The sequence below is a fragment of the Colletes gigas genome, unplaced genomic scaffold, assembly GCF_013123115.1.
Source record: "Colletes gigas isolate AHSC1104 unplaced genomic scaffold, ASM1312311v1 Colletes_gigas_Sc00021, whole genome shotgun sequence".
NCBI classification, from domain to species: domain Eukaryota; kingdom Metazoa; phylum Arthropoda; class Insecta; order Hymenoptera; family Colletidae; genus Colletes; species Colletes gigas.
Window position 1 is genome coordinate 1,426,259 of NW_025106650.1, and position 16,839 is coordinate 1,443,097.

Sequence of the window (16,839 nt, forward strand, 5' to 3'; positions counted from 1 at the left end):
AACGTCCTCTGAATGCCGAAGCGCGCACAATGCTCCTTTGGAACGACGTGTACCCACGTCTCGTGGTTACTTTCCTACCGTACAATCGCGCCGGGGCCAGAGTTTAGTGCGTATCGTGTCGAACCTTGTCCTGAAATCCCGAATTTTCTTTGGTCAGACAGATTCGTCGGCCGTTTCCTGAGTCCTGAACCATTTACCCGATTTTATCGATTCACCGCTTCGCGACGCTCAAAATGGCACGGCAATTAAAATAATACACACAACGACATCGAGTTTTCTGTTTCTTGCGCTTGGACGTCTCGACGAAACAGCCACGATATCTTTTCTTTAAATTATAAACGCTCGAAGGAATTGGGAGCAGAAATAATAAGAAATAAGTAAGAAATTAGACAATGTAATGATAGCGAAGATGAGAATGGTTTGGACTGTATGGATTCAAAGATATATTCTGAAAAATAATAGATAGAAATAATAGAGAACGATAATTACTTAAATAGATAGAAAATACGAGTAATGACAAATGTGATATTTTCTTTTATGGAAAAGTAGTTTTAAAACGTGTTGATCAGAAACCATTGTGTTTACTATGTTCGAATAAAGAGAACAGAAAAGGAGAAATTACAGAAATTCGTCGAAGTTGCAAATGAAATTTTGACACGTTCAATTATGGCAGGGTTGGTTAGTTCGAATTGAAATAGGCGAACGTTAAGAAACTGAACAGAAAGGGGCAGAGTGTCGGTGAAGCATTTCTCATAACGATTTACTACCGAGGGTGTGGTCTAAATTGGTCCCGTGCCAACTGACAAATTAAGATCAGATAGAAGGATGATCCTCGAGGCTGCTGACTTTTAGATTTTCATAAGGCATCGGCCTGCCACCCTACCCAACTTCTTACGTTTCCCTCTGTCCTTTTCGAGCTCAATTTCCTTATCCGTTCAACCAGGCCGCCTTCTCTTTCTCCACCGTCGGATCCTTCTTCTGGATCTCGTTCCTCGAACACGAATCTCTCCGAGAGAAAGACAAATTATCCTGCCAATTAATCAGCGACCACGTGAACCCTAATCGCGAACCAATATATCGAATATTTCTCTATGAAGAGAGAAATCTAAGGAAGGAAAACTTCGTTGAATTTTTTCAACTCGATGATTGTTGAAGATCTTATTCCAAATTCTCGCCCATCCTTTCAATGATACGCTCGATTCAAGAGGCAAAGCTCGATACCAATAACAATAGAGATAACGGCTTCTGGTTTGCGTTCGTATAGACTAGGATAAGAAATGGTCGTAGCAGTCAAGTCGAAATTCGATGTTTTGCGAATGAACGGCAGTCGACCCGCGCGGATCTTTGCAAGTCACTTTAATTGGACAAATCCGCCTATCCTCATTAAATCCAGCCCGACTTTGGTACGATCTCCTCGACGACATCCGTGAATCTCATAAATGACAAGAACAACCCGCTTCGTTTTCCCGCGGCAATGTCGATTCAGACAGAATCCGAGAGTTTCGATATCTTTGCGGATGTAATATCGCAACGGGAGCGAAACATTACCAAAACTTTAAATAACTATATCATTTTATTTAGCTCCAATGCTTTTGTTAGCCTGCATTTACTTAGCTAAACCTTTCTTTTCTTTTTGATAAATAACAAATGAGGCAAACAATTTATTTTATTTTTTAATAGACTCGGTACTTTGTTTTATCCATTTATTTTCAATGGAAATGCACGGATGTTAGTTTCCAAAAATCTTTGGGTGCCCCATCATTTTGTCCAGCAGCGTAACGAACGTTTCGCACGGTTAATTGTGTAACACATAGATTTTAGACGCGAATACTGATAATTTACCATCCGTGTAACCGGTACGTCCTTCGGCTCCTTTGGGAAAGGACTCATTGACTATTGTGACGCTTGAGTTAGGGTTGACTCGACAACAACGCTACGGCCTTATCTTAGAGCGAGATTTCGACTCGGCAGTCTGCGCGTTTCCAGACTTGGAGACAGTATCACATATTTCCACTGTTACGTATACGCGTATCACATCTATTTAGGTTCTGAATATGCATACGAATATTGTATTCGACTGTGTATCGTATTCAATTCTACGTGAAAATGTAGACGAGATCCAGCGACGATATCGGTGCGCGAAACTGTACCAGAGTTCGATCGAAAAGTGAACAAAATCTTGATTAGACGAGATAGGAAAATACGACGTCCATCAGTCTTTGATCTGAGAAGGATAATAAAAGCTTAGATGAAACTGACGACTTAAACATCAGTATGAGGACAGTATGGCGGCGTTTGGAATTTAAAAAACCGCCTTCAGTGATTGGTAAAAGAGTGGTTCAACATTTTAGCGACAAAAATAAATTTAAATAAATGCAAATTACTAAAATAAATCGGTTACTGAAATTTACGACTCACTTTTTCGAAAATTTACGATTCGTAAAGTTTATTTGTTTAAATATACTGAAATATAATTTATGTACTACATATTTGGATTCGAATATTTGGTATTTGAATATTTTATGCAGTGACTACGTACCTGAATATGCGTAATTCTTAAATAGTATGATGTGGACTATCAATCGAGTTCTTCAAATTCTAAATTTTTTATTTTTGTGTGGGATAAAATACTACTTACATTTTTCAACTGTACGTAGGTCATTAACAACAATATTTTTATGAATTCAGATAAAGAGGATAACAAAATCGATAATTGTAACTTGGATGATGAGAATGATGGTAGTAATTATTTTTTAATCAATTTTTAAAAAATATGTGAATAAGCACATTGGGAGGAGATTCTTCTAAAACTGTTATTTCCATAACATAATCTTTGTTCAAAATTTCTCTTAATTACAGAACTCTTCTTCGTTATAGATTCGAAAATGAAAAAGGTTCCAAGGCTTATTTAATTTTTCACGAAGGAAGAAAATAATTAACAAAAGGAACACAAAGATTGGTATGTGAGAAATAGGAAGGAAAGGTAATAGAGGCACTGTGAGTCGTGACATATAGTTTTTATTCGACGTTATTCTCATATGTACATTCATCGAGGTCCATAATAATTATATTAATCGTTATGCAATAATTACAATAAAACTGCAACCCACGAGCGTGGTTACAAGTCAACGATATTAAGGTATAACAGGTCGATTAACGATGTTTACTTCTTCTCCTTCGTTCTCCATTCGTGTTGCGGTACATGGTCGTAATGCATTCTGGCTTCATGGTTGCTTCTAATTTACGTTACTTGAGGGAACGAGCTAGTCTGCATGATACGGATGCGGTTGCGGCGATTCGCCCTCGAACAGCGCCATTTTCAAGCGCTTGCACTTGGCCCGGCGATTCTTGAACCAGAATTGCACGTTTTTTGGCTCCAATCGAGGAAACTTCTGTCGGTAGGGCATCCGATTCAGCTCCTCTGTATATTTCAGAATTAGCTGTGAATTAAGCAGACAGAATCTTCTAAGCAACTTAACTCTTTCTATTTATATCATATTTTGCATACTTCCTCAAAGTACATTCGCGTGTATAGACATGCCTTTCCAAGTTACTTTCCACACACTTTCCATATATTTGCGCGTATATTTACATTAAAAATATAGTTCAAAGCTTTTGAAACATTTTTATACATTTTATATCCACTCTATTTTCGCGTGCTTTTATTAAATTTCACAATTGAAGATACAGTACGTAAACGATATTTGCTATCAATCGTATAAAAAAGGGTAATTGTAGCTTTGTGACCTCTGTTATAATAAAGAATAATTGAAATTGATTAACACGGAAATTCCTGTTTGGGCTCCGTGTCGGAATATTTATTTTTCCAAAGGCGAAATATGATTGGATCGTATAATATTGAAATTTTAATTCCGGAAAGTGAACATTTTTTAGTCGCAGCGTACATATCATAGAAAACTACAAAATTAAAGCGAACGAATTATTATCTACGACGATAAATATTCAATTACCAAAAAGAAATAAATATTGAACCAGGTAAAATCGGTGTGAAATAAAGGTTTTCGAAACACGCAATATTTTCCATCGAACGCGTTACAAATTACTCGTATTGCTACTCGGCCGATATTAATGCGCGACAGTGGCAAATTAACGAGTCGATAGTTAAAAGTTTGAGCGTTCAACTTACCGCGTGACTGGGGTGAGTATTGTTGGTGAACCAAGCCTCGAGCCTCGGCACTTCCGTCACCGGATCGATGAATGTCCGGTTTCTCTTCCTCCTCTCGTCTAGCATGCTGGTGGAACAACCGGCAGGCCCGCGTGGCGGCAAGTAAGGTGACATATACATAATTCCGTGACCGAACATCGGACTGGGTACCAAAGAGAATCCAGGGGGCAGAGGACCGGTCGGTCTGGCCTCCTCGTCCTCTGAACCAGAGGATACTCTAGCGTCCTCTTGCTTCACCGACGATGGCGTAGATGGCGGTGGTTGCTGATCCTCTGGTCTGGTCGTCAAGGATAATGGTCCAACCGGTGGACTTCCGGGCGGGCAGGGCGAGGGAGAGGTAGACTGAAATACAGATTCAAAAATTTCCAAATTAACGCGTTAAACTATCCAAATTTATTTCCCTCGACATCTCAACTTGAGAATTGATTTATGGGTGACGTAACAGTCAGAGAGTCAATAAAAAAATCAGTTCCATTTGAACAACAGAATAGGAGTGGCTAGAGTAGCAAAAGTACAACATTCTAGGAAGTACATTAGGTGTAAAACCTTTGTTTCTCAGAAGAACGATGGTAACGATCACCACTCGTCGATGTTTTCACGCGTACCTGATGCCTGGAATCCTCTTCCTCGTCCGTGCAATCCTCGCTGACGATGCTAGCGCCTCTGGGGCTGAGCCCAGGAGGGCTGTAGCCGTTGACGCCCCTGTTCTCAGCCCTCTTTTGAGCGGCTCTGGCGTTTTTGAACCAGTAGACGACATTGTTGACGTCCAAGGGTTTCCTGCCACGGCGGGACTCCAACGCGTTCAATTCCGAAACGTAGTGTTGTATCTGTTGCCGCGACGGGTGTTGATTCTCCCCGAACCACCGTTGAAGACGCGGTAGCTCCAGTTCGGGATCGAAACTTGTCCTCATCCTAGTTTTATGCGAGTATTGGAGCAACGCCGGATGCGGGGGGCCAATGGCGCTGCCTGCAGGCCCGATCGTGCTACCCCCCTCCGGCTGAGGACTCTGCGTGTGATGATGATGGTGGTGATTCGAGGAAGGCACGATCGGGTTCAGGCCCAAACCCAACTGTTGCTGCTGCAGCCACGACTCGAAGTTACGCTTGGTCTCCTCCGACAACTCGTTTCCACCTCTACATAGAGATAACAATGTCATCTGAAACGGAAACAATACATTGCGCTTGAGTACCAGGTGAATTATTCTGCAACGAGCGTCGGTGTGATTCATCATCCTTAGCCCTTAGTTCCACGATACGTTCATCGATTGGGATTGGAGAAGGACATACATCGCGTAATTATATCGATAATAACGTCGACAATTAGGCTAGATAACAATGCTATTTACAACAACAAACAAAGATTTATTCTTACTTTGTATCGCAACAAATGCTTCTTTATTCTAAGAAGAATTTATTCTCAAAGATAAAGAAAATAAATTTAAAGAGGCTTCATGAATTTCAACGAATTTAAAAAACTGAGTAACAAAGTGTAGGTTATATATATATTCCAGTTGTTTAGAAATAAAATGTGTTGTTGTCAGGTATACAGCATCTAAAGGAATATACAACAGATCCTATAAGTAAATCTTAGATACGCATAAAATAAAAGAAAAAAATACTGAATCGTTTATTTTAGAAAATGTCACAGATACTTAACGACTAGTAAGAAACATCTACAAATTTTTATACATCAATATAATCAATAGTTTCTTGGCAAATGGGGTGTGAAAGATGTACGTCAAAAAAAAAATTGCCGGTCAACAGCTGGAACAAAAATACAAAGAAAATCTTGTTAAGTGTGAGTTTACTCGTACACAGTACTAGAATAAATTTGGAAGATACAGAAGTCACAAAGTAGTGTATCGTTAACGATCTTCGCTAGAATCTTTTTAAATACTAGGCGCTTCTTCGAGAAAAAAAAAATGGGATTACATATCTTAATTATGTTCTTGACTTTGTATCTCTAATCAGTGTAAATAGTGTAATAAACCTCGGTAAACCTCCTTCGTTTCATGATCGTCGTTATAATATGGTGACGAAGTTCTCAACATTCTCAATCTCATTATCCACGTTTCTCATCGGTTTTTACAATATATCTTGTATCTAGACGCATAAATATTCGAGTGAAATTTACATTTAGGGAATACTCTAACGAATAACGAATAGACGAATAGATGCATCCTACGAGCAAAGTTCATTTCATATTTTTGATTGATATTTTCACGAGGAATTCAGCCCTCTGCGACGGGTCGTGCCACGAATAACGAGACGCTCGATATAATCGGAACTCTTGTTTCGTATAATAACGCGGTGGGCGAGCATTAAGATATCGTTGCGATACGTTCGTCTCCGAGGCATTAAAGCGCCCAGATTACGGAAAAGTTTAGACTCGTAGGAAATAGTACGTGGTTTAAGAAACGCGTGCCTTATCTGGACGATGATTTACAAGTACAAACATCTCCGCCCGCGAGGATCAAGCTGCTCGTCGCCACTTTAATAACGCGGTAATCCGTCGCGTATCCGTGGCACCGTGGTAGCGTCAGAAACGACGCAGAACAATTGTTATCCGCCAGGCCTGTCAACCGTTTAAATTCTCATCCGGCGAATTTTACAACCCGGGCACTTAATCATTCAGTCAGCCGCGCGAGACGCTAGGCGGCTGACAGGGCCACGAGATTTCAGAAATCGGTTGATAAACATGTAAACACCGTCGAAAAGACGAGGACGAAACGGGAAAGAAAGAAACGGCCCATCCCGGCTTATCTGACGACACAGCGCTGTAATTCGTGGCCTGATTTGCGCCTATTTATTATTTCCCGATGTCGTAGCAGGCATCAGCTGATCATCCGAGGGGTAGCAGTAAATCAATCGTCGTGGCGAGAGCTGATCAAACACGCTACAACGAATTTCGCGGCGTCGTCGGCACGACGTTCTAGCTCAGACTTCTGCGTAACGAGGAGATTCTTCGCAGATTAGAAACCGGGGACGCGAACTAGGAAAAACAGGAAGAACGTTAGTTCGAGGTTCTGACCTTGTTCCGAGGTCACTGGGTCTTTGAAAGCTTAATTTTTAATTCACGCCGTTCGTAGCATTTATGACGATTTCTGCAGTTTGGAGGCTTCGATTATTTAGCGCTATTTATCCTTTTTTTTTGTAGAGATTAGTGTCGTAATTATGTGGTCGTTAGCGAGTTCTCTATCTTGTATTTGTTTTGGAATACATCGTGTCTTGAGAATAAAAATTAGAAAATGTAACTCAAGATGTAGCATTGAGCCGTTCGTCTCGAAGAAAGGGAAACGTAGATTGTTTTCAGGCGATTTAGTTGCCACGAACATAAATAGTTAGTTACTTATTTCAAATTACAAATAAAAATTAAATTTCTCTAGTACATTTACTTTGAGTAAATGTTTGATGTTAGTTTAGAACAGAAAACTTCCGAACGCGATGGAAATTAGATGGAAGCTGATGGAATTGTCCCCGTTACAAAAGTCAGGAGGACAGTACACTCTGTGGAGAGGCAAAAACGAGTGGTAATCGTGTAAATTCGTCGAGACTTGGTAAATCCACCCGTTGTGTACCGTTGGCTGTAGGAACGGCAGTCTTCGTCGAATGATCGACAGATTAAGTCTCACGTACCTACACGAGCCGGCGGTTCTTCATCACAGCCGTTCGCTATTAGCCGACGGGCCGAAACTCGAACAGGAAACGTCTGTCAGGGAAAATTGGTAATCATAGACCACCGCGAGCGGCATTAAAGTTCGGGGATGGGCAAGTATAGCAGAATCTTCAAAGAGAGTGCACTTAGATAATGCCCGCCCGTAGTGGGGGTGGAACACCCTCCCGCCCTTCTCCTTCTTCCGATATCGAGGGGGCTTTTGATGAAGGCTGCGAATTTGGTTGAGTAAAGGGTAATCCTATCATACGCTATGAGATCTTCATTGCCGTCGAAAGGGCACGCCTGGCGCTGCCCTCGTATGGAAACCGTACGATGATGCTTAAATCTTTCGAGAAACGAAACCCGAACGGATCTTCCTTCTGGATGATCTCCACTTCTTGACGACTGACAATCACAAAAAATTTTCAACGATTTCGCGGATCGTTCAGAACTGGGTTTCGGCGGAGTACTTTTTCGTGGCGGTGGTTCTCGAATTTTGCCTTCTCGCGGACGCTCTTGACACAAATAAAATATGGGGGGGAAATCAGAGGGTTGGTAGAGGATAAAATAAGCAAAGCTATCGTATGAATATACACTTTCGCCCATCAAACATCAGATACATCGGATGTTGTGAAATAAATCGAAATCAATTCTTCGCGTTGCAGAAAAAATACAATATATATTTCAATATTTTACTGAATTCTCTATTAGAACCTCCAGTGCATGTGTACACTTTTTGAATAATTGCCTTTTCTTTCAGTTTTGTTATCAGCCGCCCCAAAACCAGCTTTTTGTTTCACCGTGGGCCGCGTCGTTGTTAACAATAGTGTTTTAATTATCGAAGAATATTCTAAACCGTAAAAAGGAGGGCGAAAAAACGTCATCGCGGTGACTCGAAACCGAGAAAACATTTATTTAAGACGAAGATCAGCGACTTGCGAGCAAGAGTCTACCAAAGATTACCGCAGTGGTTTTCAAAGGTGGAACAAGCGCCAGCGGGAGGACTTCTTAATGAGATTAGGTGCCCCGACGACAAACACTCTCTGGTTAGATTTACATTTTATACATTTTTAAGAGGTCTTACAGCGGGAGTCCTTTCCTCCGCTTGATCCCGAATCATCCTTAAACTTCTCGCTTTAACAGGTTACTCGATCTTAATCTTCGTTTTAAATATCGATTCTCTGCTGATGCACCCATTTTGTAGAACCATTTTTTTGGTCAGTTTAATCGCATGAAAAATATTTAGAGAAAAGAAGACTAGAGATGTATAATTGTAAGGAAGTTCGAAATACAATCGTACTGTCAAATAAAATATACATCGAACTATTCTTTGTTCTACGCCACATTGTGACACATTCGACCGTGGAACAAATGATACGGTGTGAAACAATTAAAAGATCATTAAACTTCATTTTGTTGACCATGCACCAATAAAAGAAGCAGACGAAAATAACGTTGGCTATTTATATAAATATTTCGGAGACGAAAGCTGTCGACGGTTGGATAGAATGTTCCAAAAAAATAATAAAATTAAACGTTCAAACTATTAAGATGTTGATGCAAATTTGGGGACGCAATATTTACTCTTCGACGAATGGTGACAAAATTCAGTTCTAGTTTCATTGAATCGAGGTAACCTAGTGTCAACGCCGCTCAGCTACATTAAAATGTAGCAGAGATAATGTATTCGTGTCATCGCACGATACTCCAGATTGCCGGATGAATTTACAACTCCTCAACGAAATGCCATGCTCTAGAAAAGTGCTAATGAAACTTACCTCGTCTAGGGGGCAACCAGCTGATACTAGAAGCGCGTGACTGTGCAGTAGTAGCAGTCTTAACAATTTGTTTCTAACTTCGGCTGCCGGACTAGGCGGAGGCGGTCTCGATCTGTACACCTCGATCTTCAAAGTCGCAACCGACGTCAGTTCGGCCAAAATGTCGCCCACTGTTAACAGAGGCCCTTCCGCGACCTTCTCCATCGGCAAGGGCTTCCAGTTTCGTATCACGATGCTTCCTCTGGCGCTTGGTATCAGGTCGCTCGAATAACCAAGACGCACCAACGCCTCGCCCACTAAATCCTGCGAAAAAACAAATATTAATAATCTCCTCGCGACCGAAAGATACGAAAGAATTAATTTTTCTCGATAAAAATAGAAATTTAAGACGTAAATTCGAATTTAATTTAAAAATATATTTACTTGGAAAGGCATGGCCACGGGGATGATAACGTACGAATCCGTTTCTACTTGAGGTCTCCGCCAATTCTCACGGGAGTTGCTCACATGACTCTCTACGATGTTGTGAATCGTTTCGACTACACAATGCACAGGTAGATTCTTTCCTGTAACAAAAGTATGCACACATAAAGCTACAAGTTCCGTTTAATAATTGCCTCCTGACGCTTCCGAAAATATTTTAACGAATTTGAAATAAATTGTCGTCGGCGTCTCGGTCTATTTCAAAGAATTTTAGTAATTAATAATTTACGAAGTTTATTCGCGGTAGGCAACGTCGACGAAAACGGATACAAAGGGCAAAACAAGATGGCGTTGCGTATCCTAAGACCACTCGAAGAATCAAGCTAGTTCCGGCTTTGCAGAATTCGACTGACAATAGGCGCGCGCTTTCGCGTTTCGGGATTTGAATTCGAGGGTCCAGATGATTCGCGGAGCTGAAGATCGTCGAGAGAAGTCTAACTCCCGTGCTAAGCATATGCAGATCCACTCGTCTATCCCGAGACAATAAGAGCCGGGCGATGGCACAATAGCTGCGATCCTTGTGTAACCCTGACTTAAGTCCCGGAGTCTATCCCACTCCAGGTCATAATCCCAGACTTCTGCGAAACCGAGGAAATGGAGAACGAGAGGAAGCAACGAAAGAAGGGAAAGGAGGGTATAAACTTGGTTTCGCCGATTCTGTTCGTGGAACGGGCGAAATACTTATTAGCGAAAAATCTCCGCGTCCGCCAATCGAAGAAGAAACGCTATCTGATGGTTTAAATCTCTCTGTAAATCGTACGTTTCGTGTTTGTACGGGGTACACGTGCCTTTGCAGCTTACATCGTGCTTCTGTGTGTTACGCGTTGATATCGAACGCTCTCAGCCAAGCACTGACAAGTCGCCTTACTAAAATTAATTTTAGACGGAAGAAATTTTTATTTTTAACCACGGTTACTATTCGCGTTTATATAAATTACAAATTTATTAAATACCTCGATAATAACGATAATAGGGGGGGGGGGCCCAAAACTATCCATAAAATTCACTAAGGAAAGTTATTTACTTTGTGCATCATTAATTCGAGCATAAATATTCAACGAATATAAATTTCGAAAACTGATGTAAAATTCACGCGATAGAGAGCCAACGCGTTATTACACGACGATAATTCTCGTGGAGTATAATGACAGTCTTCCACATTGCGTCCGTACATATAAATGAAATATAAACTTTAAATATGTGTTACGCGTTGGTTGGCCCATTTAATACATATTATTCCGAAATAGGGGAAAGCACGAATAGCGTTAAATAAAATTACTACGAACGTTCCAAACTGAACGGTGGATAGGTTTTCGAATAATTGAAAGCGCTGTAATAATTTCCATTCTTCGTTGACGCGTGAAACGATTTACACGTTATATCATAAACTGTTAAAGGACGTTATCGATGCCCGGTGATGTAAGGTGCTAAGTCTCCTAGGAAGATGACCAACAAAGGATTTACTGCCGGTGGCGCGATATTAGGTATTAATGCCCTAAACTTCCATCTAATACGCTGGTCACCATAGGATCGACCCCCAGGTTGCATAAGACAGGTCGTACGTAGCGAGCCCGAAGGCTGACCAGTGGCCACCTTAATCCAGAGACGTATAGTTTTCATTAAGGTGCCCCGTCCTGGCGTTGTCTCTGTACCGGGATCAGCTGGTTCAAGGTAGGCTTTTACTCCGCAGATTTGGCCACAGGAGACCGTATTATGCGGTCTGTTTATTAGCGACGTTCCTTGATGCGCAAAGATCCCTCGCCTAACCCCGCTCTGTATGCTCTGCTATTTCTTTCGCCAACGTTCAACGCCTCAAACTATTTATTTCATCGTTACCAAACCATTTTAACCCTCCTACGTTCCTCGATTCAACGTTTGAGGTCTTCAAAAATGTCCCAAATATGGGGTAATTAGTTCTTTCGATTTTGCAATTTAGCTTTACAGTACTTCTCATATCCCTTGTTTCAAAAAAGTTTTATGTCGTGTTAAAATGTTTTTTACAAATTTTGTTTTTGTACTCTTTTTAATCTATTAATCTAATTCATGTATCCTTTTTATTTCTCGTTCTTTTGTTACAACATCGTAGTTTTGGTTTACATGGATCCATCATCCGAAAGATTGATTATTGCATATTTCAACTTTGTCTTCCTGTTAGGAATAATCGTTCTACCGAATCACGAGGAACGAATATAAAAAAACTGCTGATTAATAGTTACGTGTATTAATATTGGTATCGTGTGCTGTAAATCACGCTGTTAACGAACCTTTAGACGAAGATTTCTGCCTCGACTTTGGTACATTTAAAAAGAGAGGACGAGAAGAAAAGTGTCAACCACTCGTCCGCGAAATCTTTAATCTCCACAACCGCAAAGACATTTCTCATTTCTGGTGCAGGCCCTATCGGTCGTCTGGTTATCTCCCCGTTTACGCTGTGAAGGAAGCACGACGGAAGCGTCAGGACGGTTCCTCTTTGACAGTTCTCGCTGCAAGATAAGATTCATCCGAAGGACAACCCTTGAAGAAACGAGACCGTTGCTTCCCTTGATAGATTTCTTTCGTTTCGCGAGGACCGTTACATTTTCAGATCATTAAACGAACAGCTCCTCGCATTCGTAATTATTTTTCAACGATAAGCAAAATCTTTAAAATAACTAAATAGGTATCGTTTCGTTTCCATTGTATTTGTAACAAATTTTGGCCACTATTTACATTTAATAAAAACCATTATATAACGAAAGTCTTCTGTAGGGAAAAGAATACTTACATAAATTTAATAAAGAAATAGATTCCCATCGCGAGGAACATTGTTTTAGAAATTTAGTTGCTGGACGTTGAATTAAGCTGTTACGTGGCGGGGAATTTCCTTTAAATACACTTCGCACGGTTAACGAAGGCCTCGCTCGATAAATTAACGGACTGGTTCCTGCACCCATTGCCAAGTCAGCGGTGCAGATACAAGATAAAAAGTTAGAACATATTTTTCGACACCGCGAGATCACCCTCTTCGTGCTGTCGTGATAATGGGTTCTTTAGTCGTGCACGGGGCTGGCGCGGAAAGAGACGAAAAATCTTTACCGAATAACTTCGTTCCGCGTCTTCGATTCTCCCTTTTGGACGATAATTACCCACAAGATTGGCGAAAGCCTCTCCGAAGCATCCACCGGAAATTCCCACCGCCATTTTAGATTTATCCACATTAATCTTTTTCTACCCTTCGTTTAATAATTTAACCAGATTTCTATACAACACGATGTAGTTCTTATAAAATTTCCAAATCTATTCCCAAATATGGTATTTAAATATTTTGGTGAGTTGAGAAAATTGTTATTCCAATAAAACAATTCGATCGAATTCTAAAATCAGATTTAGCGAGACAAAAAAATTTATAAAGTTTATCCATAATTGATTGAATAATAAATGAACGTATCTAGGAAACACTGCTGGCGATTCGTGCACAATAATTTATTCTTATTCAATTTTCACGAGATCAGGAAACGTCTAGACCGGAATATTCCCTTAAATGCGAATAAATACATCGTGCCTGGAAACTATGTTTAATCCGAAATCGCGTGCAGCAGCGTCGCGTGGATTAAAATAATACATCTGTTCGGATTTTCTGCGAGCACGAGCGGCTGGGTAATGTATGCTCGATCTCGGGGACAAAAATTTACACCTAATCTAACGTTCGACTTCCGGAAGAGGAACGCTATGCAGATAAGTCGTAGCACGACCGGGACTTTGATCCTAAGGTTTCCCCTTCGTCTTGGTGACTCGGTAATCCAAGACGATTCCGCTTAATCTCTCGAAATCGAATCAAGCTATGCTCCGAAGCCTCGTACTAAAGCACAAAACTTGTTAGAATTTCTCTTTTCCAAACTGTCTTTATAAAATTCACCCCAGAAACACTGCAATTGTTCGTAGAGTATCCAAACTCATCGTATATTCGAATACAGAGAAATTTGACGATCGATCCAGTACTGCAAACAGGTGTTTACAGTTACTTATGCTAGATGATATTATTATCTACCGTGAATTCTTAATTTGCGCGACTCGATTGCCGGGAGAAACAGTCTTCTCTTCGCCGTAAATCAATGCGTATTTGTTCAACTGATAATTTCGCTCTATCTGTTATTTTCCAAAAATTGTAAGTCATCAGCATACTCGCGCTCCCGAAGTCTACGTTCGAACGAATCTGTTATTCGCTCGTTTAATAATTGCGAACAATAGTTTAGCTTCGTTCGAAGGTTTCGAAATGCCTCGTAGCGGTTTAAAAAATGAACAAGGTCGCTTACTTCCTTCGTGGATATCTTTAGGAGTTTGAAAGGAAACAGCTTGTACGACTCGTTACATGGATCGCCCTGTACATCGTCCCTTTACACGCATACTAAAAAACTATACTTCAGTTAGTTACTTATTACTAGGTGCCCTGCAATAAGAACTATCATCTTGGTCCTCTACTCCGATGCGCTTAGTCCGCTCAGTTTAGCCTAAAAACTTGGCTGTCGTATTCCATACTGTATCAAGGAACAGTTACCTAAATATTTTATATTTATTTTGTTTATTCAATACCTTCGTTGCTCAAACTTTGAGAAATATGCAAATACAGGGGGTAAAAGTTCAACTAAACTGTTTTTTTAAAAAACTAACCTCAAATCAATTTATCTGCGATTCGTTCTAGAAAATCTAAATTATACGAGTTATAACGAATCGTACAAATAACTGTTAGAGGTTCTTTTTTATATATGAAAAAGAGCGAGGCGAATTTGAAAAATATTTGTAAAAATTTAATAGCGTTTAACGTTAAAATATTTGAAGGGGTTAATGGATAAGCGTTTAACAATTATAATGCGTAGAAGTTACATAGCGATAAATCACGTGACCGTTGGCGCGTGGTGGAAATCACAATCCCTGGAAGTCAACAGCTCTTGGAACTTAGCCTAAGCGCGTGGACCAGAAGGAAAGTGTGGGTGGTTTCGGTATCTGAGGCTGATCCGGCGGATGCCGGCCTTTACAGATAAACGACCAACTCTTTCGAACTCTTTATCTGCTACACCCGTCCTCTCTTTTTCTCTCTCTTTTCCCTTCGACGGTCTCTGTACGACCTTCTTGCGTCGGGCTTTCAATTTCCCTTCTTTCGACGAAAATCCAAACATTTTTTGCACAAAATATTACGTCGCTTTCTTTCTCAAATTCTTGAGTAGTACTTAAATATTTGCAACATTTATAACCTGTCCAGAAATATTCTACGTACGTTACCTCGTGATTATATGTAAACAATATTGTACGATATGATATAGAAACGAACGAAAATGAATGCTTCTAGTGTCGTTTAGATAAAGAAAGGCGATGGATCCGTTAGTGTGTATTTTATAGAAGCCATAAGATATTTGAATATATAAAAGAAAACTTTAAGGGACAGAGCTGAGAAACTGCAAAAAAGCAATTTAAGTACATATGAATATTATGAAGATAACGACGAAATGTAACTAAACGCTTAATCTTGTTAGCTTGCAAACTTAGGTCGTTTTTAAGCAAAATCATCTGTTTTTTTAGTAATCATCTTCATCTAGTTTTATCGTTACGGGGTTTATCGGAGTGATTCTTCATAAAGTTTGCGACACATAGTATTAGAAGTTCGTTTTGCATCGCGCGTGCTCCATTCGCGTGCAAGCAAAGACCGTGTCCGTGAGCTTGCGTGCGATTTAAGCTCTACGGCACCGCTAAACCCGCGTTGGGGCGAAAGCACCAGATAAGACGTAATGAGATAACCTCGCAGCTAGTGTAGCTTATAAGATCACCAGCCACGCGACGAAACCTTCTAAATCTAAGTGTTAGCCGATTCTTAGGGTCCGGATCACGCATCGTGCTGAAAAACACATCTCAATACTGTCTGCGGAAAGCTCACGAATCCCTTCTATTTCCATCAAAACTACAAACGAATCGTCGCTTCTGCACTAAAGACTTCCCATTTTCTAAATGCACAATTAATACGTAAAATCAGAAACCTCAATTTTCTCGCTGGGGTAGATTTAACCCCTTAACATGTTATCAGCACCAAAAAAAAAAAAAAAAACAAACTGGCTTTTTATAAGCGTCGAAGAATTACAATATCTTTGAATATACTTTATAGAAATTTATATAAATAAAATTCTAAAGTCTGTAAAGAGGGTCGGGGTTATCGGGGACACCAATTATGAAACGTTTGTCCCGCTCATACTTGCTTTCGTAATACATTCGAAATTTTTACGCCCAAATGAAGAACCTAAAAAGGCTGCGTGCAATTTCAAACAAATCGATGTTAAAATCGGGGAATACATCTTGCTATAGTATTCCATGGTTGATACACTAGCGACAGGTAGTCATCCCTGCTTCATCGGACGAGGACAAGTCGCGCAATTATCAATCCTTTCGTTTTTCGCCGGCACACTCGAACGTTGGGAGACGCGTTTTGCTCAATAGTCGGTTACTCCCGAAGTATGTGCTGCCGTTGAATGGAAGCAAGGGTGAAAACTTGCCCTAAGACGCTTAGAGAGTAAGCTCTTATACAAGACGGAGAATAAGAGAAGGGCGTCGTTCTCTCCTACCCGCGTCGCTCTTCCCTTGTCGCCGTTTACACACACGCGTATATACACGCGTGATTATACGCACACGCACCGGTACAGATATAAACACACACGTCGCGAGCAGGGAGTTTGTTTTCCAACACTTTCGCGACGGTCCACGGATTTTCATATTGT

At 40.5% G+C, this 16,839-nt stretch overlaps 1 protein-coding gene across 2 annotated transcripts in view; it reads right to left on the minus strand.

Moving 5' to 3' along the window:
- Window positions 1-3,120: 3,120 nt before the first annotated feature.
- The window catches only part of LOC122401002 (homeobox protein dve-1), a 52,220-nt gene continuing 38,501 nt past the window's right edge, over window positions 3,121-16,839 (minus strand). For both annotated transcript variants that reach the window (XM_043402851.1, XM_043402848.1), the window contains 5 exons: window positions 10,043-10,185; window positions 9,620-9,922; window positions 4,792-5,343; window positions 4,148-4,528; window positions 3,121-3,440 (listed from right to left, as the gene is read on the minus strand). In XM_043402851.1, the coding sequence (XP_043258786.1) occupies window positions 3,264-3,440; window positions 4,148-4,528; window positions 4,792-5,343; window positions 9,620-9,922; window positions 10,043-10,185 (1,556 nt within the window). In that variant the 3' untranslated portion in view covers window positions 3,121-3,263. The remainder of the gene's footprint in view (window positions 3,441-4,147; window positions 4,529-4,791; window positions 5,344-9,619; window positions 9,923-10,042; window positions 10,186-16,839) is intronic.